At 41.3% G+C, this 24246-nt stretch overlaps 2 protein-coding genes across 3 annotated transcripts in view; one reads left to right on the top strand and one right to left on the bottom strand.

Annotated features, from left to right (window-relative positions):
- LOC132398564 (chromatin remodeling regulator CECR2-like) overlaps positions 1-4399 on the bottom strand; it is a 122984-nt gene extending 118585 nt beyond the window's left edge. Inside the window, exon 1 of the mRNA XM_059978195.1 lies at positions 3943-4399. Within this exon, the coding sequence (XP_059834178.1) occupies positions 3943-4083 (141 nt within the window). The 5' untranslated portion in view covers positions 4084-4399. The remainder of the gene's footprint in view (positions 1-3942) is intronic.
- Positions 4400-4591: 192 nt separating this feature from the next.
- ada2a (adenosine deaminase 2a) overlaps positions 4592-24246 on the top strand; it is a 99303-nt gene continuing 79648 nt past the window's right edge. For both annotated transcript variants that reach the window (XM_059978194.1, XM_059978193.1), the window contains exon 1: positions 4592-5622. In XM_059978194.1, coding sequence (XP_059834177.1) covers positions 5310-5622 — 313 coding nt within the window. In that variant the 5' untranslated portion in view covers positions 4592-5309. The remainder of the gene's footprint in view (positions 5623-24246) is intronic.

Genomic DNA, 24246 nt, shown 5'->3' with positions numbered 1-24246 from the left:
GGCTGAAGGTGAGAGGGGGAAATTTATGCAGAAAGATTTTTGTCATTCACTCCCTGATAGAGTACTGGAGTCTGGTATATGCTTCCAGGCGTGATAGTGGATGCAGATATCACTGTGATAATTAAACACATGAATATTTAGGGAGTAGTGCAGGCATATAGTTTAGTTTAATTTGGCATGCCAATCCACAGCAGGTGCCATTTCATCGGCTCTTCACTCAAGCCTGGACAGTGAAAATGCATACCTCAGGAAGCTCTTCAGCTTGGCTTTTAATACTATCATCCCCTCAGAAATGATGATCAAGCTCCTAGGCCTCAACACTTCCTTGTGCAATTGGATCCTCAATTTCAGGCCCCAGTCAGTTCAGTCTGGCAACAGTACCTCCTCCACAATCTCCATCAGCACAGGAGCACCACAGGGATGTGAGCTTAGCCCCCTCCTCTATGACAATGGGCTAAGCACAGCTCCAAAGCCTTACTTAAGTTTGCTGATGACACCACTGTTGTGGGCCATATCAAAGGTGGCATTAAATCAGTATCTAACAGGGACATTGAAAATCTGGCTTAATGGTGCCACAACAACCACCTCTCACTCAACACCAGCAAAATCAAAGACCTGATTATTGACTGTAGGAGGGGGAAACTGCAAGTCCACGAGCAAGTCCTCATCAGGGGATCAGAGGTGGAGAGACTCAGCAACTTTAAATTCATTGTTGGCAGTATTTCAGAGAACCTGTCCTGGCAGCACACAAGTGCAGTTACAAAGAAAGCACAGTGGTGCCTCCGCTTCCTTAGAAGTTTGCGAAGATTCAGCATGTAATTTAAAACTTGGAGAAACTTCTATAGAGGTACGGACTGATTGCATCACAGCCTGGTGTGAAAACACTAATGCCTTTGAACAGAAAGTCCTACAAAAAGTAGTGGATACAGCTCAGTCCACGAGAGGAAAAGCTCTTCACACCAGTGAGCACATCTACACAGAGTGCCATCGCAGGAAAGCAGCATCCACCATTGAGGACCCCTACCACACAGATCATGCTCCCTTCTTGCAGCTGCCAGCAGGAAGGAGGTACAGGAGCCTCAGGACTCACACCACCAGATTCAGGAACAATTATTACCCCTCAACCATCAGGCTCTTGATCCAGAGTGGATAACTACTCTCCCCCCAACACTGAACTTGATTCCACAACCTATGGACTCATTTTCAAGGACTCTACAACTGGTGTTGTTAATATTATTTATTATTTTGTTTTTCTTTGTATTTGTGCAATATGTTGTCTTTCGCACATTGGTTGTGTGTCATTGTGTGAGCAGTTTTTCATTGACTCCTTTGTACGTTTTTGCATTTACTGTGAATGCCCACAAGAAAATACATCTCAGGGTGGTATATGGTGACATATGTACTTTGATAATAAACTTACTTTGAAGTTTGAACTTTGACCGGCACAAATATCCACAGGCCTAAAGGTCTGTACTTGTTCTGTACCTACGCTGATAACGTTTGTTAAATAATTACTTATTACCTTCTGAGACATTAAAGAAATTACTTTAGGCTGAAGTATTATTAGTTGCTTTTCTACCTATTTTCTTGAAGACATTTGAGTCCTGTTTACGTGCATTTCCAAGCATTTTGAAAAATGCTGTTCCAATGCCTATTCTTCACACCAAAGAGAGGGGTCATTTCTACCAGATGTTCACAAACTGTACAAATCTATAAACATTTGCTATAATGCACCAATTGATTTCAGTTACAATTACAACAGCACAAAACAGTAAGCGGACTTAGAATTGTTCTGATCTATACAGCTCTTTACATTTGATATCACATTTGTCAACTCTTACGAAAAGTACTACAAAATAAATCTTTACTTAAATAATCTTTCAATAACAGCATCTTAATTATTCAATGCCAATGGCTACCTGAACATTTAAGCTTTCAAATGCACCAGAGCTGCATCAAATCAATACAACACATGTACCCGTCTCATAAGTGATACTAATTCATAGCAACATTGAAGTGTGGACGTATTTAAAATTATATTAAAGGAAGCTTTTATGCGGCAAAAGCACTGTATTATTTACACTTTAAGAAGTACTGCATATGCATAATGGGGGAAAAAACAGGCTGAGATTTGTTTCCAAATAATCAGCGCTTTAAAAAAAAGTATCGATTAAGCCAACAGTTGAGTGGAAACAGTAAACACGAGTGAAAACATGCGCAATAACATCTAGAAAAGATTCTCCGAACTGCAAGCTGACAAATACACAATGGCTAATACTGTATATTAAAAAAAAACACATTTGCTACCAAGGACAGCAACATGGTTGAAAACCGACCAGCGAGGAACGCGCATAAACACTATTTTACTAGTCCAACAGCTACAACTTGAGAAGTTCCAGGGAAGAGATGGGTGCCTTATTTGGGGAAAGCACGGGAGAGGAGAAAACAAACAAACCAATGAATGGATTTCGATGGGAGGGGGATGGGGAAAAGGGCGGGAGGTTAAAAGGTAAGACGTCCTTAAAGATAAAATGAAAACTGGTCTCTCTCCATTTTGGGGATGGGCCGGATCTTAAACACAGTCATTTATTTAGTTTTCTTTACATAAAAAAAAGTGCAGGATACAACCGGAAACGTATTTTCACTGGGAATGTATAAAGTTGGAGGGAAACAAGAACAACTTGTTGCTTTTCAAAAAAATTGAAAGCAAACTTAATATGAACAACCAAGATGCGTGGCTCAGCTGGCGGCTGCTGACACATCGTTAAAAACCAAGGTAGCACAGAACTGAGTGCAGTTTACTCCCGACTGCGTTCAGCCAGAAGTGCGAGCTTTGTTTTGGAAAGCTACAGAACACGCCTTACAGTAAACCCACATTCGACGGCGAAATTCACTCCGGACACACCATCTCATCAGTTCCTCGAGTTCGGCTTTCCGCTTACAACCTCACATGCAACAAACACACATTTCATTTTGGATTTCAAAGTAAAATGGTCAAAAACTTCCAAGAATCACAATCAAACAACATTCCGTTCTGAAATAAGGCTTTCAACCCTCTTGCCTTCAATGAAAACAGCTTTAAACAATAGGTTCACTGAACAAAAACAATGGGGTAAAAAGATGAGAATCAGAAAGAACGGCATGAATGCACTTGTTTAATTTTACCTCGTACAGAATGATTTTCGGAATTCGTTTCCGATATTAGCCTTTTTAAGCAGTCATATTGGATAATGTTTACTAATACACTATTTTCTGTAAAATCCTGAATATCAGGTACCAAGTAAAACGGTGGCCCCAAGTTTAATTTGTTACACTAATATTTTAATCACTAGTGACGAAAGGTAACGAAATAATTAACGCTTCACCAATGAATCAATCTATTTACAAAAATCACATTTTCCGAATTCAGATTACGCTTTGTTAAAATGTCCATTTAAAAGTTAGGGGATCGGAGTATTTCCAGGGCTTTTTCAACAGAATTTTAGTTTAAAAGGGCAAACTGGTAACTTTGTAAGCAGCATGTGGCTCTTCTTTCTCCTAACAATGCCACTGCTATGATGGATGTGTGGCAGCGCAGATCATGAAGAGCAAGCAGCACCTTCTCGGGAGACACGTTCCTTCTTGCTAAACAAACACGCTATGTCCTCGCCCCTCCCCGTCGAACAGATACAAACTTCATTAAACTTTTAAAAGCTGGCGCATGGTTTTATTCTTAAAAGACAAGCAACGACGATTAAAGTCCACGCTAACCTATCGTTGGCCACAATCGAGCTCTTTTGGAACCACAATAGAATCCAGCCAGCAGCTGGGAAGCGAGATTGACATTCTGCATTCGCGTGATTACAAACTTTACCTTCTTCTAATTGACAGGAGCTTGGAAATGCAACTTAAGAACCACAGGAAAAGGGAGCTTCAGAACTCAAAAGGGAAAATTAAGATTACCTCAATTTCGAAGTCTGGGAGCCCAAATGCGGTCCTGAATAATGAGCAAAAGTGTGCGATGGCGGGTACTTCCCACCAAGAACGAATTTCTTCCACCGAAACGGTCGAAGATGGACATTCCTCGGACATTTTAAATGGCATCAAATCCTGTTTTTCCACATGAGATAGTTTTCCTCGAACTTATTTTCCTTGTGTTTCTTTTTGCTCCCCTCCCCGTCCAGTCTTCTAATTGCAAATGTGCCGGGTGTGAGTGGTTGCAGTGCCTGCCATGGCCGAGACTGCTGCCCCTCGCTCAGTCAGTGCAAGCGTGCGTGTGTAATAATGTAACAATCTCGCAGCCCCATTCTCGCCGAGGAACAGATGGCCAGGCAACAACAAGAGAGCACTCCAATCCCTCAGCACACCGGAGGGAGGCCACGCCGCACTCCGCCGCCGTTCGCCCTGGCCATGTCCCCGTCCGATCCCCCCCCGACCCGCGGATCGCGATCGCAGCCCGCCTCCGCCGACGACGCCAGGCCCTCCCCGCACCCCGAGGTCGAGCCAGCACTTTCTCTAATTGCTATCTGCCAGCAACCCCCCCCTCCGCTGCACAGTGCGGGAGCTCGGCGCCCCGCACAGGATGTGACGACGCCTCTCGCCGGGTGCGGACCAATCAGCTGGGCTCCGAGGAGTTATTGTTGGGGACGGCGACCCGGTCTGCTTGCCCCCGCGGTGTTTCCATAACGAGTTCTTTCATGAGACCGAGACGTGTTCGGTGGCCTCGGACCCGAATAATTCTTCTTCCCCCTCCACCCTTTGCTAATTGGCGACCGAAAGTGCCCGGTGGTTGTCAGGTTGCAACTGTTGCCAGAGGCGGGCGAGCCTTCTTTTGGATCTCCCCAACTTCCAGCCCCGGTGTCCCGCCGTCCCAAGCAATGGAACCGAAACGCTGCAGGCTTTGGAGTTAGTCCGAGTGGCTCGCTCCCAATGGTGGGCGCTACCGGGACAGTTAGCCAGGCTTTACTGCCTCGTAGTTCAAAACCGAGGCTTGACTCATTTTAATTTTAACGCTTTTTTTTGGTGACAAAACTCCTCCAGTTTAATTACCCTCTCTCTAAAAAAGTTGCAACTTCCTCCCCCCCCCCTTATGATCAGATGTTTAAATTAAAATGTAAGGACTTTTGGAAGCAGGAGCGGTTTGTTTTTTATTTCACACTACGCGAGTTTCGAGAGACACGTAAGGGTCGTGGTTTATTTCAGCTGTCAAGAGAAAAGGAAGCTACTTGCAGAAGTGGAAGTCATTAATATTTCGGAACGTTTCTCAGTTCAATCGGTTTGATTCTCTAGCAGGTTGTGCCTATAACTAACTTGTGTCATTTATTTGAGAAATGGCTAGATCAAACGCCACGAGCACAACAGTGCTTTCCATTTCGTTGTGTTTATTTGCCGTGTGCCGCACGTACCCGACTCCAGACGACCGAGATAAGTTGATGAAAGTGGAACAGTTCAGATTTACTGGCGGTAATCTACTATCAACGACAAAAGAAATCAAAGTCAATGATATTCTCATGAAAATAAAAGTCGAGGAAGTTACTGAAGGAACGAAAGCCGGTAAATTCCCACCGGCCATGCACTTTTTCAGAGCTAAAGAACTGATAGAACAGAGCAGAGTTTTTAACATTTTACGGAAGCTGCCCAAAGGTAGGAACGTTATCTGGTTTATAAATGGAGAACTCTTTATTGTGTCGGCTTACGTATTGTTTGTAATGCGAGTTTCCAACATTACTGTAGTCGATTAAAATATAAATCTTAACTGCTTTCTGGTTAGAGGCATTTGAAAGGGGAATTGAAGTTCTTGTGAGTGGAAGTTTATTGCAACGATGGAGTGTTGCAGAGGAATTTCATTTGAATATTCTGCGTACGTGGTGGTGAAGGAGGGGCGGGCTGTGGTGGAGGAACGAAGCGTAGCGCTCTTTATTCTGATCAAGCTTCTCGGCCATCCAGAGTTGAGCTGTTTTATAATGTCGATCGATAACTTCTGCGGGTGTTCGTCCGTTTTAAAGATACTCCGTGTTATTGAAGATGGGTTCAGTTATAGTTCGGGTCCGTGTACTTGTCTCTGACAAACTTGAATGGTGAAACGGATACGTTGGAGGCAATGAACGGGATATAATGTTACATCTATGATAATTACAATAATGTATCCCTGTTTTCCGAATCACTGTTTTAAAGCACGTAGACGGCACTCCATTGGAAATATTCATTTAACTTTTAGTTTATTTTAGCGTCGTTGTTTTGCAGCTCTTGGGATTTCGCTGAGAGTTGGGGGGACCAGGGTTGATTTCAGAGAAACGTAACCACGTGTGTCACTTAACCAGAACTGTCTGTATTAAAGATAATTATTACAAAAGTGCCGCGTGGAAGACTGCCTGTATTGTAGTGGCATTCGACAGGTCAGTTTGAAACGTAACCTACCTTGGTGTTACATTTGACCCTGCAAAGTTGGGACTCGCATCTGTGCAATTATAAACACACAGATTATCTTTGTCTGCATATTATGTCCGAAATCTGTCTTTGCCTCAGCTCAGGAAACGCACCGCCACACTTTTGTCTCCCTGACTTGCAATACAAAAAAAACAATAAAATGAGGCGGCCTCAGGCCCGTCAAACCTGTCCTGCCATTCAATGCTCACTGACCAGAGGCAGAGCTGCCCGAGGAGTTAATTTCTCATCTGTGCCAGTTCGATGTAACCCTCAGATCTCCATCCCTTCAGGATGGAGAATTTTCCTTCTACTAACGGCCAAGGTGCCATTTGCTGCGCCTGTACAGTAACTTTCTGTGTTCATCCACAACAACGCCCTGGTTCTCTGATCTTTATTCATTTACAGTGTCTCTCTCTCTGTTAAGATAATATCCTTTTCGAAGGAAGTGACTGTGTGTTTTTCCACATTTAACTCTATTTGCAAATTTTTGCCCACTCACTTAACCCCTGTGGGAGAGGGTAAATATCCTCATCACAGCATATCCTCTCACTTGCTTTCCAAACCATTAGCAAAGTTAAGTGAACTGTAATTTTCCTCCCTCTCCACACTATAACTATTTATAACTGAGGGTTAATAAACCATCCTTGCAGCAGTGCACAGGTTACATCCATTCAGCCTATTTACTCTGACCCAGTGTCTTCAGTGAGTGAGTGGAACAGGAGGTCCATAGTCTGCTGAGGGTAGATCTGTGGCATTCAAGACTGGTGATCCAGAATGACACCAGCAGCCCAGGAGTGATGTACAGAAGGCTATTTTAAGAGCGAGAGAGGAATTCTGATTGAAGTTAAAGCCGGAATCAGATTCACGTCACCTCTGGCAGAGCTTGCAGGCCATTACTTCCTACAAAGCGAAACCTGACATCACAAATGGCTGTGATGTTTCACTACCAGGTGAGCTCAATGCCTTTGATGAAGGGGAGAGTTGAAGTACACCTAGCATCTGGTGACCCTGTGATCTCTGTTTCAGAGGCTGATGTCAGGACATCTTTCAAGAGGCTGAGCCCTCTCAAGGAAGGCATCAGGCCATGATGGTGTACTTGGTAAGGCACCGAAAGCCTGTGTCAACTAACCAGCGGGAGTGTTCAAGAATATCTTTAGTCGCTCACTGCTGCAATTGGAAGTCCCTACCTACTTCAAAGGGGCGACGATCACACCAGGGCCAAGAAGTGAGAAGTGAGCCACTCTATGGCAGTACCTACGTCAGGCTGCTGTTCAACACCATCATACCCTCAGTTCTAATCAACAGGCTCCAAACCCTGCTCCTCTATATCCCCCACCCCCCACAACTGGATCTTTGGATTCCCCACCAGTCTGTGTGGATTGGAAATACCATCTCCTGCTCACCGACAATCAACACTGCGCACCTTGAGGATGCATAATTAGTCCACTGCTCTACTGTCTCTATTCACACCAGTGGTTCCCAGCCTTTTTTTTAATGCTATGGATTTCTATTATCTGTGGTCCCCAGTTTGGGAAACCCCACAACTGTGTGGCCAGGTACAGTTCAAATGCCGTCTATAAATTTGCCGATGACGCAACTGTTGTTGGCAGAACTTCAGATGGTGACACCATCACCCAGGACATACTCTCTTCTCAGTGCTATCATCAGCGAGGATCTACAGGAGCCTGAAGAGATGCACTCAGCATTTCAGGAACAGCTTTTTTCCCTTCGCCATCAGATTTCTGAATGGACAATGAGCCCATGTACACTACCTCATTCTTTTTATTTTGCTGTTTTTGTGCACTATTTATTTAATCTTTTTATATAAACATAGTTGATACGGATTTTTTATTGGGTATTGCAGTGTACTGCTGCTGCAAAACCTTAAGTTTCATGACATATACCAGTGATATTAAATCTGATTCTGATACTTCTTTAATCTTTAATTCACTTCTTTAATCTTTAATCCACTTCCACCACCACTGTCAACTTTTGTCCATCAGCCTTTTATGTGACACCTTATCAAATGGCTTCTGGAAATCCAAGTGCAGGTTCCCCCTGTCAGTTCTGTGAAGAACTCTGGCAAATTCATCAATTGTGACTTTCTTTTCAAAAAACTGAGGATGTGATATTATAGCAATAAGCCCAAATGACTGTTTATTTTTCCTTGATTATATGCTCTAACATTTTGGCAACAACAGATGTTAAGCAAACACGCCTACACTTTCTGGACTCATTACAGATTAACTGTTGTAATGGGACATTCCCATTAACTGTTCTGATGAAGGATTATTAACCTGAAACACTGTTTACAGATGCTGCCTGATCTGTGTATTTTCTTGCATTTTCAGTTTTTGTTACCCATAACTATCCTTTAACTGATGATACACTTACTCTCAAGGCCATTCTAAAATATACTTCCAGTATTCTAACTTCTACTATGCTTTTTATGTATTTGTTGCTTTCAATTAGATTCCATTTAAACAGCTACTTACCTTTAAGACCTCATCATAATGTTTAAGCTTTGTTATGATTTTACTTCAGCAATACTCTTTGACTTTATTACTCTCACAAGATTGTGCAGGCTCTCCTTCATCCGTCCTGGTCCCAAAATTTGGAAATGATTTCCAAAACTTTTCTGCTTACATTAAGACATGTTACGCTGTGTTTCACCAGACTACCCTAACATCAAGTTGCATAGTTTTGTGCAACTTCTCTTAGATTCTGCTTTATGAAGTGCTTTGGGATGTTTTTATTATGTTCGTTCCTTCGTTATGTGCCATGTCGTTTGGTGTGGGCCATCATGGTCTTTTCATTACCGTGATTGTTCTTGGCAAATTTTTCTTCTGAAATCGATGGACATGCTGTTACTTTAGCATTTATCTTTTTTTTTAAGCCGAGTTGCTAGCTCAACACTCAACCCAGCATGGAGGGAAAACGTGCAAGGAGCCGGCCAGATTCGAACCTGAGATCACTCATCTCAAACTCTAGTGCAGATGCCACTACACTGTACCACCGGCTGGCTACATTTGATATTACTTCATTCCATATTCATTCAGGGCTGAAAATGTATTCATCACCATTATGATGAAAAGGTTGAAGAGTTCATTAATATTTCTTTTGTGGATGCAGTAATTTGTAGTGCTCTCACTGAATTCATTTGGCTTCCATATCTGTCCTTCGTAACTGAAGCACAGTTTAATATGTTTTGTATTACACAGACTTAGTAGGCAGTGTAGTGGCACATAAACACTTAGATTTCATTATTTTTACCTTGCATGTTTTTATTTTTTTGCCAACAAAATGACTAGTCTAATTATTTCTATGCCTTTTTATGTTTATACTGTATGTATATTTTAAAATGTGCATGGATCAAAAGCATGCTGTTTGTCAAGCAAGCTGACCTTCTTCAACACATAAGATGACTTCACTGAATTTTTGCACATTGCTACACAATTTAGTTTTGGTTAGCGATGCAGAGCGAAGAGGCTTCTTTGAAAGATATCTGGTACTAATTCACTGAGGGTAAAAACTCTGTTTTGTACGGATATCTCATTGAACAACATCCTGTTTTGTAAAAATTGTAGATTTCACAGCAGTAGGCATCTCAGTTTTTTTTTGCTGGGTTATTAGCGCCTGGTCTTACCTTGCACCCCTTTTCTTACGCCCCTCTCAATGCCTTGGCTTACCCTCTCTTACTCTTATTATGCCTCCTTTCCCAACTAGAACTGGGACTTTTTCCAACACTTAATAATTTTTTTTCCAATGTCCACCTGCCTTTCACCTTCATGGTACAAGCTTCATCCTACTGATTTTCCCTGTGCACTTGTGGTAAGGTTGTTGGCCAATTTGTCCTCAGATCCACCAAATGCTGCAGCTGGTTTGAGTAAACTTTCTGCCACTGCTGCGCCTTCCGTCTTTATCTGCACCCCGCCAAGCTCCATCATAGTTCCTCTTCTTCCATTCTTTCTATTGCACACATCCATTACAACTCCACTTTCTGTAGCGTATTCTTTTGCATCTTCTCTTCAGCCAAGGATGCCTCCACACTGAGATCTATGTAGCCCTTTACTGTATCCTGTTTCCTGCACTTTTGCTCTCATCGTTCTCCTGCAAGAACCTCAGAGGGCATTTCTTCCTCCCAGTCAACTTCCATTTTCAGTGGGCCATCTACTATTTCCACTGCTTCAGTATGAAACCACCGACATGTATATCTTCCTCTCCCTTTCTGCATTCTGAAGTTACTGCTTCTGTTTCCTCTGCAACACCCTCATGCGCACTTTGGCCTCCCCTGACAATTCCTCCTTTCATAGAATCATAGAAATCTCCAGCACATTACAGGCCCTTCGGCCCACAATGTTGTGCTGACCATGTAATCTACTCTAGCAACTGCTTAGAGGGTCTTTTGAGAGTCTCTTAGATCGGCAGATGGAGGGCTATGCAGAAGGGAAATTCTAGGCAACTTCTGGAGTAGGTTGCATGGTCCGAACAAACATTGTGGGCTGAAGGGCCTGTAATGTGCTGTAGATTTTCTGTGTTCTATAGTCCTCTATTTCTCTAAGCTCCATGTACCTATCTAAGAGTTTCTTAAAAGAGCCTATTGTATCTGCCTCCACCACTGTCGCTGGCAGTGCATTCCATGCATCCACCATTCTCTGTGTGAATAACTTACCTCTTGACATTCACCTTGTACCTACTTTCAAGCACCTTAAAATTATGCCCCTTGTGTTAGCCGTTTCAGCCCTGGGCAAAAGTCTCTGACTATTCACACGATCAATGCCTCTCATAATCTTATACACCTCTATCAGGTCACCTCTCATCCTCTGTTGCTCCAAGGAGAAAAGGCCAAATTCACTCAACCTATTCTCATAAGGCATGCTCGCCAATCCAGGTAACATCCTTGTAAATCTCTGCTCTCTCTTGAAACTATCCATATCCTTCCTGTAGTGAGGAGACCAGAACTGAACACAGTACTCCAGTGGGTCTAATTAAGGTCTTGTATAGCTTTAACTTTACCTCACTTCTCTTGAACTCAATCCCACAGTTGGTGAATGCCAACACTCCATACACCTTCTTAAAAACACTGTCAACCTGCGCAGCAGCTTTGAGTGTCCTATAGACACAGACCCCAAGATTCCTCTGATCCTCCACACTGCCAAGAGTCTTACCATTTATATTATATTCTGTCTTCAAATTTGACCTACCGAAATGAATCACTTCACACTTATCTGGGTTGAACTCCATCTGCCACTTCTCAGCCTAGTTCTGCATCCTATCGGTGTTCTGCTGTAACTTCTTGACAACCCTCCAGACTATCCACAGCACTCCCAACTTTTGTGTCATCAACAAACTTACTAACCCCACCCTTTTACTTCCTCATCCAGGTCATTTATAAAAATTACAAAGAGGAGGGGCCCCAGAACAGATCCGTGCAGAACAACCTCCTTGCAGAATACAAACCATCTACAACCACTCTTTGCCTTTTGTGGGCCAATTCTGGATCCACAAAGCAAGGTCTCCTTGGATCCCATGGCTCATTATTTTCTGAATGAGCCTTGCGTGGGGAACCTTATCAATTGCCTTACTGAAATCCATATACACCACGTCCACTGTCTACCTTCATCAATGCGTTTTGTTACCTCCTCAAAGAATTCAATCAGGGTCATAATGCACGACCTGCCCTTGACAAACCCATGGTGACTATCCCTAATCAGATTATATCTCTCCCAATGCTCATAAAACTTGCCTCTCAGGATCTTCAGCAACAATTTTCCTGCCCCTGAAGTAAGAGTCACTGGTATATAATTTTCTGTGTTATCTCTACTCCCTTTCTTGAACAAGGGAACAACATTTGCAACCTTCCAATCCTCTGGTACTTCTCCCGTCTCAATTGATGATGCAAAGATCATTGCCAGAGACTCAGCAATCTCCTCCCTTGCTTCCTGTAGTAGCTTGGGACATATCGCATTCGATCCTGGCAACTTATCTAACTTAATTCCTTTCAACAGCTCCAGCCCATCCTCTTTCTTAATATCTATACACTCAAGTAGCAGATCTGAGGAACTCAAAATAGGAAATAAAAAGAGAGCCATAGTTATGAACTTCAATTATTAAATCAATTGAAGTTTCTTGATAACTTCACATTCCTTGACAGTAGGTAGAACACCTGCACTTTCAGACCTTGACTTCCCACTGTCCCAGAGGCCATATAATTTTTAGGATGAGAAAATGCTGTACTGGTATGTTTGTCAATTGCATTGTTGGTTCATATTGCAGTTTCTTATACAAAGAAATTGAATGATCTTTATGAAGAGCTCCTCTGTTATGTCTACAAACCTGAGCCAGAGCTTTGCTTCATCTATCACTTTAATTCTTCATCATGCTTCTACTACCATTGCTCTGTCCTTGATCTTCTACACGTCTGTGATGCACCTTGTAAGCTCTAGTGACAGCAGCTCAACCTTCAGTCTGTTACTTTATAGCTTTCAAAATGCTATTGATTTAATATTTGAAGTTCATAACTACGGTTCTCTTTTTATTTCTGATTTGAGCTCCTCACATCTGTTACTTTTATTGTCCCATTACCACCTACTTTTTGTCATAAACCATCCATTTGTCATTCATCTCCTACCTTCTGTTCCTAACCTCCCTATCTTGCTTTTCTTTTGTACTTATTTAAAATCTGTGATCTTTCTTAGCCTTTTGAGTTCTTGTGAAGGGTCATTACCTGACATGTTGTTTCTTTCTCCTCTATGCCAGAATTCCTGTTTTTTGTTCTTCTCTGTAAGCCATTTAATGACCAATTGTATTGAAACCAGAGTTACTATTTGGGTCATGCAAGAGTCCCAGAAGTTTAATTCACGGGTTGAGTCTGTGGTAAAGAAGGCAAATGCAATGAAGTTTATTTCAAGGGGAATAGAATATGAAAACAAGGAGCTAATGCTGAGCCTTTATAAGACACTAGTCAGGCCACTCTTGGAGTATTGTCAACAGTCTTCTGATCTTAATATTTTAAGCAAAACAAATAAAAGTTGAGTGAAATACTTTGAAGAGGAAAGATATACATTCCACAATTGTCCATGAAGTTTGTAAACACAAGATAACTCCACAGATTTTAAATGAAAATCTAATATATCCATGGAATTAGCCTCATTATTGTGCTTCATTATTTATATTCCTAACACTAGGATATTTGGTTGTATGAAACTGACTGGTTGATTTTTTTGTTCTGAAAAGATAGGTCCCCAGAACTGCATCTTCAGCCATTTCAGAGTTAACAATCTTCAAGGACAGAGTCTTGCGAACAGTACTTGCCAAAACTCCAAATCAATCACCTAGCAGTTTTAGAAATGGTCCAGATCCAAGAGATTGATGTACTTGATAACCAACTGAAATTCAATATTTACAAGTAAACAAAAAAAAGGTATTTTAGAATGTTTTTTAAGTGAAACTGTCTCCACACGGTTTCATTTAGTGTTTTTCAACTAGGAATATAGTCTTCCAGATTTTTAACCTCTTGAAATAAGCAGCCTGTATTAGTAGAGCACTTCTAAATGATTTAGTCCTCTAAGGATCCTTTGAGTAGGTGTTGTCATTGTAACATTGGCGATTCTCTCTGATTCAGAATGATAGGACCATATCTGGCCCTTCATCAGACAGGAATGCATTCATTAGGATTTTAGCAGATCTTCCAACCTTGGCTCCTTTTTTCCAATACTATCACCATATCTCTTGTTTCCTTTCATATCCATAAATCCAACAATCCTTGTTTTGAATGAACACAATGACCAAATATTCACTGCCCTCCAGAACAGAGAATTCTAAGGTTCACCAGTCTTTGAGTGAAAACTTTCTTCCTCAGTCAAAGGAAACATCATTTAGCCTACCATACTCGCGAGAAACGTTTTAAATCTGAGGTAGTTTGCTCTCATCATTCAAAATATAGTTGCAATCTATTTGATATTTCTTCATAAAGCATACTACTATCTCTGGAACAACTCCAGTGAGTACTTCCTGCATTCCCCCATGGCAATTTTAATTTCACTGGATTAGGAGATGAAAACTGTATGGTCTCGTTGAAGCCCTACATAATTACATTGAGACTGCTTTACCCCTGTAGAGTCATGTCATAGAACACAACAGTGCAGAAACATGCCAAACTATCAATTTGCCTAATCCAAAGGACTTGCACCTGGCTTTAGCCCTCCATACACATCCTACCCAAATTTCTCTTAAATGTTGAAATCGAACCCACATCCATCACTTCCACTGGCAGTTCGGTCCATGCATCACCACCGTCCAAGTGAAGAACTCCTTCTCATTTTCTCTTTAAATACTTCACCCTTAACTCATGACCTCTAGTTCTAGTCTCACCCAACCTCGGTGGAAAAAACCTGCTTGCATTTACCCTATCTATACCTCTCTTAATCTATCAAATTTCCCTCATTCTTCTATGCTCTAGGAAATAAAATCCTAACCTGTTCAACCTTTTCCAGTAACTCAGCTCCTCAAGTCCTGGCAACGTCCTTATAAGTTTTCTCTGCACTCTTGCAATTTTATTAACCTCTTTCCTGCAGGTAGGTGACCAAAACTGCAACCAATACTCTAAGTTAGGCCTCACCAACGTCATACAACTCAACATAACATCCAACTCCTCTACCAGATACATTGATTTATGAAGGCTAATGCGCCAAAAGTTTTCTTTGGACCCTATCTACCTATGCCACCACTTACAAGGAATTATGGATCTATATTCCGAGGTCATCATTGTCCACTACTTCTGTGAACTTTGTGTCATCCACAGATTTCCAGTTTATCATATTATCATCCCTATGGCACATCACTCGTCACAGGCCTGCAGTCAGAGAGGCAACCATCTACAACCATCTTCTCCTGTGAAGCCAATGCCTAATCCATGTTTATTATCTCATCTCGAATGCCTAGTGACAGAACCTTCTTCACCAACCTCTCACGCGGAACCTTGTCAAAGCCCTTGCTACAGTTTATGTAGACAACATCCACTGTCAAGTTTCTGGGTAACTTCCTTGAAAAACTCTCTGAGATTGGTTAGCTAGAACCTACCATGCACAATGGCATGTTGACTATCTCTAATCAGACCCAGTCTATCCAAATACTTATATATCCAGGCCCTTAGAATACCTTCTATTAACTTGCCTACCACTGATGTAATCTAAGCCTTAAGCTGTATTTATAATAAAAGCACACCAGTGTGGCACTGAGGAAATGGCATGCTGTTCAAAGTTCAAAGTAAATTTATTATCAAAGTACATACTTGTCACTAAATACAACACTGAAATTTGTTGCAGGCACGCTCAGTAAATCCAATAACCATAATAGAATCAATGAAGGACCGCACCCAACAAGATGGACAATCGTATGCAAAATTCAACAAACTGCAAATACAAAAGAAAAAAATTAATAATAAATGAATAATCAAGAACATGAGCTGAAAGGTCCTTGAAAATGAGTCCATAGATTATGAGAACAGTTCAGTGATGGGGCAAGTGAAGTTATCCCCTTTGGTTCAAGAGCCTGATGTTTGAGGGGTAATAACTGTTCCTGAACCTGGTGGTGTGAGCCCTGAAGAGTTTCAGTGTTTTAAATGAAATGTAGGCTAAAGTCTCAGTTATTTTCCCCATATATGTGAAAAGTCCAATGTTTGATGCTTTGTTGAAGAAGAGCTGAGGGGTTCCTCAATGCCAAGACCATCTATCTCTCAGCAGCACCTCTCCAAAAAATAACTGATCATCTCATCAACACACACAAAATGCTGGTGGAACGCAGCAGGCCAGGCAGTATCTATCGGGAGAAGCGCTGTCAACGTTTCAGAGGGGCCCCTCCCCCTCCTACTTTCAAATCTCTTACTATCTTTCCTTTCAGTTAGTCCTGACAAAGGGCCTCGGCCCGAAACATCGACAGTGCTTTTCCCTATAGATGCTGCCTGGCCTGCTGTGTTCCACCAGCATTTTGTGTGTGTTGCTTGAATTTCCAACATCTGCAGATTTCCTTATGTTGATCATCTCATCAATTGTCTTTTTTGCTTTATATATTATTTAAATTACTCTTCTTAAATCAGTGCTAAATTACATTGGATTGTTCTGCGAATGTTTTCAAGACAGGCTTTCTTTTTCTGTTTTGTAACTGTTCCGAACAGCAATTCAGGATCAGCTTTTTCTCATACATCAGATTTCTCAACATTTCATGAACACTACCTCACTATTCCTCTTGTGCTATTTATTTATTTTATTTCTTATTCTAACATACTGGTGTATATGTCCTGTACTGCACTGTTGCCACGAACAACAAATTTCAAGACATATATCAATAACAATAAGCCATATTCTGATAGTTGTAAACCAATGTCAGTAAAATAGCACGGCAAATGACCCTTTCTGGATTTTTATTCACCTGATTTATGGATGCTGTCTGGAATAGGCAAAGGAAGACTGAGTTTATACTTGCTGGAGTTTATACATTTGAGATTAGATTTGAGTGAAACAGAAGATCCTAAGCCATCTTTATAGGGTGTGTGTTGGGTTGGGGTGGGGTATCTTTCCTCTTGTGGGATGATCCAGAACTAAGGTCCACTATTTAATATATTTTTTAAAAAGTTGCTCATTTGAAAGAGGTGAGATGACTTTTTTTGTAAGAGTGAGTCTTTACAATTCTGAAGGTCACAGAAATGGAGCCCTTGTTTAACATCGGGGGATTCTTGCCCATAAAAAGGGGCAAGTGAGGATATGGAGTTAAGTTTGGTGTCAGATTAGCTGTGTTCTTATTTAATGGCATAGCAGGATGAGGGGCTGAATGGTGCACTCCTAATTGGTATTTTTGTATAATGGAAACCTTGGCCTTGGATTTTAAATCCATGTTAATTATGGTCAGATTTTGCCTATAATCCTCTCTTCTACCTCTCCTTCCTATGCACTAACCAGTCCCTTCTCTTCCCTATCTCTCACTAAACATCTAGTCAGCCAGACACGGTAGTGGAGTGCAAGGCTTATAGATGGGCACTTGAATATGCTGAGAATGAAGGGATGCAGATTGTGTGCAGGCAGAAGGGATTGGTTTTACTTTGGCATTGTTCTGGGCACAGACGGTAGGTCGAAGGGACTCCCAGTTCCCTGCCTCCTTTACAGCATTAGCAAACCATTGTGCCTTTTTAGTTCCAGTATGAAAGGGGCTTTTATGATTTTGCATTTACCTTCACAATGAGTGAAGGACTTGGGGATAGCAAATTAGTCTAGCTTCAGTTTAAAGCAGCACTGTTATACATCTGCTACAGAGAACTTGTCTTGTTTTCATCTTTCAAGTCTAACGCAACTGATAATTGTCAGCAGGCACTGGAAGGTGATTTCAATGGTCGTAATCATACAGCCCACCTTTTTCACTGTGCCCACTTGCTGGTTTTGGAAGTGACAATCCTGGTGTGTTTTAGTCATCAGCAGAGTAAGTCTGGTAGTTGTTGGTTTTGGGTGTGTTGCAGGACTTCCCTTCTCTGGAGCTAAACAGATGTGGTGAAGTTGAATTACAAGAAAGCTGGTAATCTGTCCTGAGCAGTCTGAGGGAGCAGAGGAGATAGCTGAAATTTTTTCAGAACTGTTGCTTCCTCAGACTTCTTTTCTTTGTGATAGGTCACTTGAAAATGAACACAAAGACAATTTCAGACTACTGGTTTCATGTTGGAATTTGGAGAAACAAGAAATGAACTTTTAACCATATAACAATTACAGCATGGAAACAGGCCATCTCGGCCCTTCTAGTCCATGCCGAACACTTACTCTCACCTAGTCCCACCTACCTGCACTCAGCCCATAACCCTCCATTCCTTTCCTGTCCATATACCTATCATATTTTTTTTAATGACAATATCGAACCTGCCTCTACCACTTCTACCGGAAGCGCGTTCCACACAGCTACTATTCACTGAGTAAAGAAGTTCCCCCTCATGTTAACCCTAAACTTTTGCCCCTGAACTCTCAACTCATGACCTCTTGTTTGAATCTCCCCTACTCTCAATGGAAAAAGCCTAATCAAGTCAACTCTATCTGCCTCCCTCATAATTTTAAATACCTCTATCAGGTCCCCCCTCAACCTTCTGCGCTCCAAAGAATAAAGACCTAACTTGTTCAACCTTTCCCTGTAACTTAGTGCTGAAACCCAGATAACATTCTAGTAAATCTCCTCTGTACTCTCCATATTTTGTTGACTCTTTTATTGAATATGATGTGTTAAATTGCATAACAGTGCTGACGATTTGCAATTGATCAACTAAACTAAAAATGTTTTGTTGATGATTTTCATACCTATTCAGCATCTGAAACATTTTGCTTAAGTGTCCACCAGTTGTCCAGTGTTGATGGGTTCCAGTTGCCCTGATACTGACACTGAAGTGTCCTGGTGAAACCTTTCACCATATTCAACTTTGAAAGCACCAAGATTGGTAGGGAAGAAGGCTAAATGTGAATGCAAAGAATGAATCTCTAGTGACATGTTGCACTTCATAGTTTTGTGTGCTTGAAGTATGCTGTCAATCAACTGTACATAGTTTAGTGTTCTGTAGTTGCCAAAAAAATTTCAGCCACATCCTTAATACGTTAAAGTGCAATTTTCTCTGGTCCCACAAGAAATTCTTTGAATTACCTGTCATTGATTACCTGTTTGACTTATTCTTGGCATCGGTTATTCTGACTTGATTTATGAATTGAAATAACAAGTATAGGCGATTTAAAAAAAATAGTGCCAATAGGGAAATTTCATGGTGATTTCACTGTGGTTTGATGTGAAGAACAAATTGCTGGTGAGGAAGGCACCCCTCCCCCAGGGAAGCACACGCTTCATCTGGCTGAGGACCCTGACCAGATTCAACACACGCAAAGTTGTGGGGCCTAATGCCAGGTTGGGTTCTGAAAGACTACGCAGCCCAGCTGATGGATACATTCAACGTCTCTCTGGAACAATTCATTGACCCCTCGGTTTTCAAGGTGGCAACCATCACACCAGCGCCAAAGAAGGTGACAGTAACCTGCCTAAATGACTATCGTCCGGTGGCATTAACATCAGTTATTATGAAATGCTTTGAGCGGCTGGTCATGGAACACATTAAAGCCTTTCTCTCGGCTACATTAGACCCTTTCCAGTTTGCTTATCGCTCAAATTGATGCAACGATGATCGGGGAAATGTAGAAAATGTGTTGAACTGATAATGACTGACCAGTTGCAGTGACCTAAATACAAGCTTGAGAAATGGAGGGCTGGGGGTGGTGGGGGCAAAGGGTCTCAGTGTGACATTACAGAAAGGCAGTAACATAACTGGATGGTGAATCTTAAAACATTGGCTTTATAGGTTTCACATCAGATTGTAATTTGATCTAAATTCATACCTTAAAGCTATTTTAGTTGAAAAATCTAGATTATAATTATCATTTGGAAATCTTAGTAATGAATTGAAGCAATGGATTGAGCAGGTGAGGTGTTTTGGCTATAATTACATGTGAGCTGGTGAATATGTTTCACAGAGGTTACATTCATAATTGTCCGTAGCTAGAAGAACTTTGAGCTAGAGTTCAGATGTTGGATATTGCAATGAGATATTGTGTTCCCAATGGCAATGCTACCCCTTAGATAATGGGGGCAGTTGGTTCAATGGTGAAAGGGTGAAGTGTGGTGGTTTTGAAAGTAACGTGTAGAAGCCCTAGCAGCTGAGTTTGCAAAACGGGCACTCAAGACATCTTAATAATAATAGGAAATCCAAAAGCAGAAAAAAGGGAGGAAATAAAAACTATCATTAAAGGGGGAAAAAAAACCCAGAAAACCTGCTGGAACTAAAGGCTTTTCAAGTTCCAGAACAAGATGGTCCTCATCCTAGGATTTTAATGGAAATGGCTGCAGAGAGATGCATTGATTATGATCTTTCAAAATTCCTAAGGTTCTGGAAAGATTTCAGATATATTGCAAAAGCACGAATGTAGCATCTCTCTCTATTCAGGAAAGAGAGGGAGACAGAAATCAAGGAACCTTAGGCCATCTGGCCTAACATCTGACATTAGGAAAACCCAAGAACACAGTATCAAGGAAGTAGCAGCAAGATGCTTAAGAATCATGCATGTTTTAATAAAAGAGACTTTGTGTGCGACAGAATTAACCATATTCTTTTGAGGATGTAATGAGCTGGTTGAATCAAAGGGAATCTGAATGTATTTGGATTTCTGAAGGCATTCACTAATATGTGTTGTAATATGTTACCATGTAAGAAAAAAACTGGTGGAATATACAAAAAAGCAGTTTTGGAGGTTGAATTGTGAGTATATTGAAGGCTGGTTTTTGTATCGGCGAGAGGAGGGTTATGTAGAATAGATGGGAGAACAGAATTCAGGCAGCATTAGATTGACCTTGATGTTACTGAGAGACCAGATAGTCCTGAGGCCTCATTGCACCAAAGAATGGGATATGGTCTTTTCGGTATATTTAGACATGATGCCTGATTAAAATGCAGACACTGGTTGGGTAACTGTAAATTGCCTGTAGGGTAGGTGGGTGATAGGTGAATTGGGGAAGGGGAACTAATGAGCATGTTGGAGAAAACTGATTACAAGAAACGTATTTATTTATTGAGATACAGCATGGAGTAGGCCTTTCTGACCCTTCAAGCCACACCACCTAGCAACCCACCTAGCCTAAACTTGGGGCAATTAACAATGACCAATTAACCTACCAACCGGTATGTCTTTGGACTGTGGGAGGAAACCAGAGCACCCGGAAGAAACTCACATGGTCACAGAAAGAATTTACAAACTCCTTACAGGCAGCGGCAGGAACTGAACCCAGGTTGCTTGCACTGTAAAGCATTGTGCCAACCACTAGGTGCCACAGATTGATAGGATTGCTTAAAGAGCCAACATTAGTTTTGATGGGCTGATTGGCCCTCTTCTATGTCATAAGGAAATGTAAAAAATGCTTTTAGATCCACAGTGTAACTGTCTCTGTGCTTGCCTATCCAATGTAAACTAGTAAAATAATATCCTGAAACCAGATCAATCCACATTGATTCAAAAGCAAATGTTCCATGTCAGGGTTGACACAGGCACTCAACAGCTAGACTATTAACATTTTACTGGTCAAAGAAAGTGCATTTATGACCAAAAATTGATAGGTGGAAAATAACTTGATTGTCCATTCACTGCCAATCGAACTGACATTTACTGTCCTCGGTGTTCTTGCAGCTTTCGTGGCTGCAGAAATAAGCTTGCACTGCTACATTTGGATGTGTGCTATGCGAATGAACTGAACCTCATGTTACTGAGCCCTCTAGACCCGGGAGACCGCAAGTCGGATTACCAGTTAGCAGATCTTAGCCAGGGCTGAAGTTGATCCCAATGTTCACGGGCTCGGGAAAAGCTTTATAATAAACAAGTGATATTTATGCATCTGGGTGCAGTCTGTTTTCGCTGGACAAGTTGGTTACTGAGTTGGGATGTGATGTTGCATAGCCACTGCTCACTTTCACCGTCATTACAGCAGGATATTATAGGCCTGCTTTTGCCATTGGTAATCAGATTTATACCACGTGATCTGTGTTACAAATATTAGGGCTTGAGTTTGTACTCTGTAACTACACAGATGTTAACTCCAGTAATTTCATTTTAATTGAAATGCCGGAACTAATTTCTACAAACTGACACTAGCAAGAATTATATCTAAACATAAAAGAAAAAGGTGAATGGAATCCTTAGTTTTGTATTTGTAGATATAAAAATAAGACTGCAGCATATCACAAACAAGAGAAAATTTGCAGATGTTGGAAAAACCAAATACCTGACAGAAAATGCTGGAGAAACTCAGCAGGCCAAGCAACATCTATGGAAAAAAGTACAGTCGACCTTTCAGGGTATTACATTTTCTTGGGACACACTCTTTAAATCAACCCATTTTAAGCACCAGAAAGGATGAAAGAAAGAAGAGAATGCATTGGTAGAATAGTTCACAGTGAGGCGCATTTCATGCAAATTTTCAAGACTCAAAATTGTTTAATGTCATTTCCAGTACACGAGTGTAAAGCAGAACAAAATCATTGTTAATCCCGATCCAATGCAGCACAAAGAAAACACAGTAAGATAAAGAATACAATAATAATACAAAAACAATAAATATAAATATATAAGATAGCCTATATACCTAGATTAATTGTCTGACCATAAAGTGACGCTAGGCACAGGAGTGTCTATCCATAAGGTGACTGACAGGAAATGATAAAGTAGTGGTGGTTAGAAGCCTGGAGGGGTGGTATGAGTTCTGTTGAAGTTGATAACCATCCTCTTTGTTTTGCTGACATTGAGGAAGAGGTTATTGCCTGGTACCAGGCCTTGAGCCCTTCCACCTCCTCTCTGTAGGCCATCTCATTGTTGATGATGATAGGCTCAGCACGCAGCCTGGGGCACCCATGTTGAGGATGATGGGGAGGGAGGAGCGGTTGTGCATCCTAACTTACCTGATGTTTATTGATTCGGAAGTCCAAGACCCTGCACTTAGAGCAGGGGTTCCCAACCTGGGGTGCGAGATGGGATTTCAGGGAGTGCGACAAAGAGTGGCTTGTGTCCTTGAGTGACGAGTCACGAGTCATCACTCAGCCAGCTGCCAGTGTGCCTTGAGAAGTGGTAATAACGTTTGTCCCAAGCATACTCCAGTCTCTCGCTGCCTGAGTCGAGAAAGACGTAAACTCACTCCAGTCTCCCGCTGCCCGAGTCAGCGTTGAGGATTCTCATCAGTGTCACCTGGGAAGTTACACCTCAGAGTTGAGTCTCATCAATGTTAGCTAGAAGGTTACATCTCAGAGTTAAGAATCATCCCATAATGCCAAAATCTTTATATGTCCCGAATCAACCATTGAATAATGACTTGGCGTTAAAACCAAACCCGTTTTTGGAAAATTATTCAATTATAAAATTTTAAAAAGCTGCATTTTGATAAAAAGCAGCTGAAGTCATTCATTAGTATTTGTCTCAATGCATTAAAGAAGTTTTTGAATTTCAAAGGTTTTTTTTCTCTTAAAAGGTTTTTTACTTGAATCGTTGATAATTTTGAGTTGTGTTAGTTGAGGAGCTATCATGGTTAGCACTGAGGACTTTGAATTGTGTGATGGGAGTTCATATCTCCGGTAATCATCGGAAATAGGTGTGTAAATTCAGTAGAGTGTAGCCTAATAAGTCGAGTTGCATCCCCGTAGCATTTCCACCTGATGATTTATCTTGGCGTAACCGCAGATATTGTCGTAATATAATATTCAAAAGCGTATTTCTCGAGATACTTTGCTATAGGCGTGTCTGGTTGAGTAAAGTGGTTATCCCTGACTCAGTCAGATAGTTTTTCTCATATTAGCTCATATTTTTCTCTTTACCCTTAACACTTCATCATGTCAAAAAGAAGGAAATGGAATGATGACTATGTGTGCTTTGGTTTTACTTGCACAACAGGAAATAATGGCTTGCAAAAACCCCAGTGCATTCTTTGTAGCGTTGTGTTTTCCAACTCAAATCTGAAGCCATCCAAGCTTCAAGAGCACTTCAAGAACAAGCATGGTGGAGCTGATGTTGAAGGACATGATGTTGGGTCATTGAAAATCAAAAGAGCTCGTTTTGATTCACACGTAATTCTTCCCGAATTATGTTTCATTTCTGTTGAAAAACCACTACTTCTTGCTTCATACCAAGTAGCATATAAAGTGACCAAATCCAAGAAGCCCCATACAATTGCAGAAGATCTCATCAAGCCATGTGCACTGGAAATGGCAACAATTATCCTGGGCAAAGAAGCAAGAAAAAAATT

The sequence above is a fragment of the Hypanus sabinus genome, chromosome 8 (genome assembly GCF_030144855.1).
Source record: "Hypanus sabinus isolate sHypSab1 chromosome 8, sHypSab1.hap1, whole genome shotgun sequence".
Lineage (NCBI taxonomy): Eukaryota > Metazoa > Chordata > Chondrichthyes > Myliobatiformes > Dasyatidae > Hypanus > Hypanus sabinus.
Note: the sequence above shows the minus strand (reverse complement) of the source record. Positions and strands in the feature narration are given on the sequence as shown.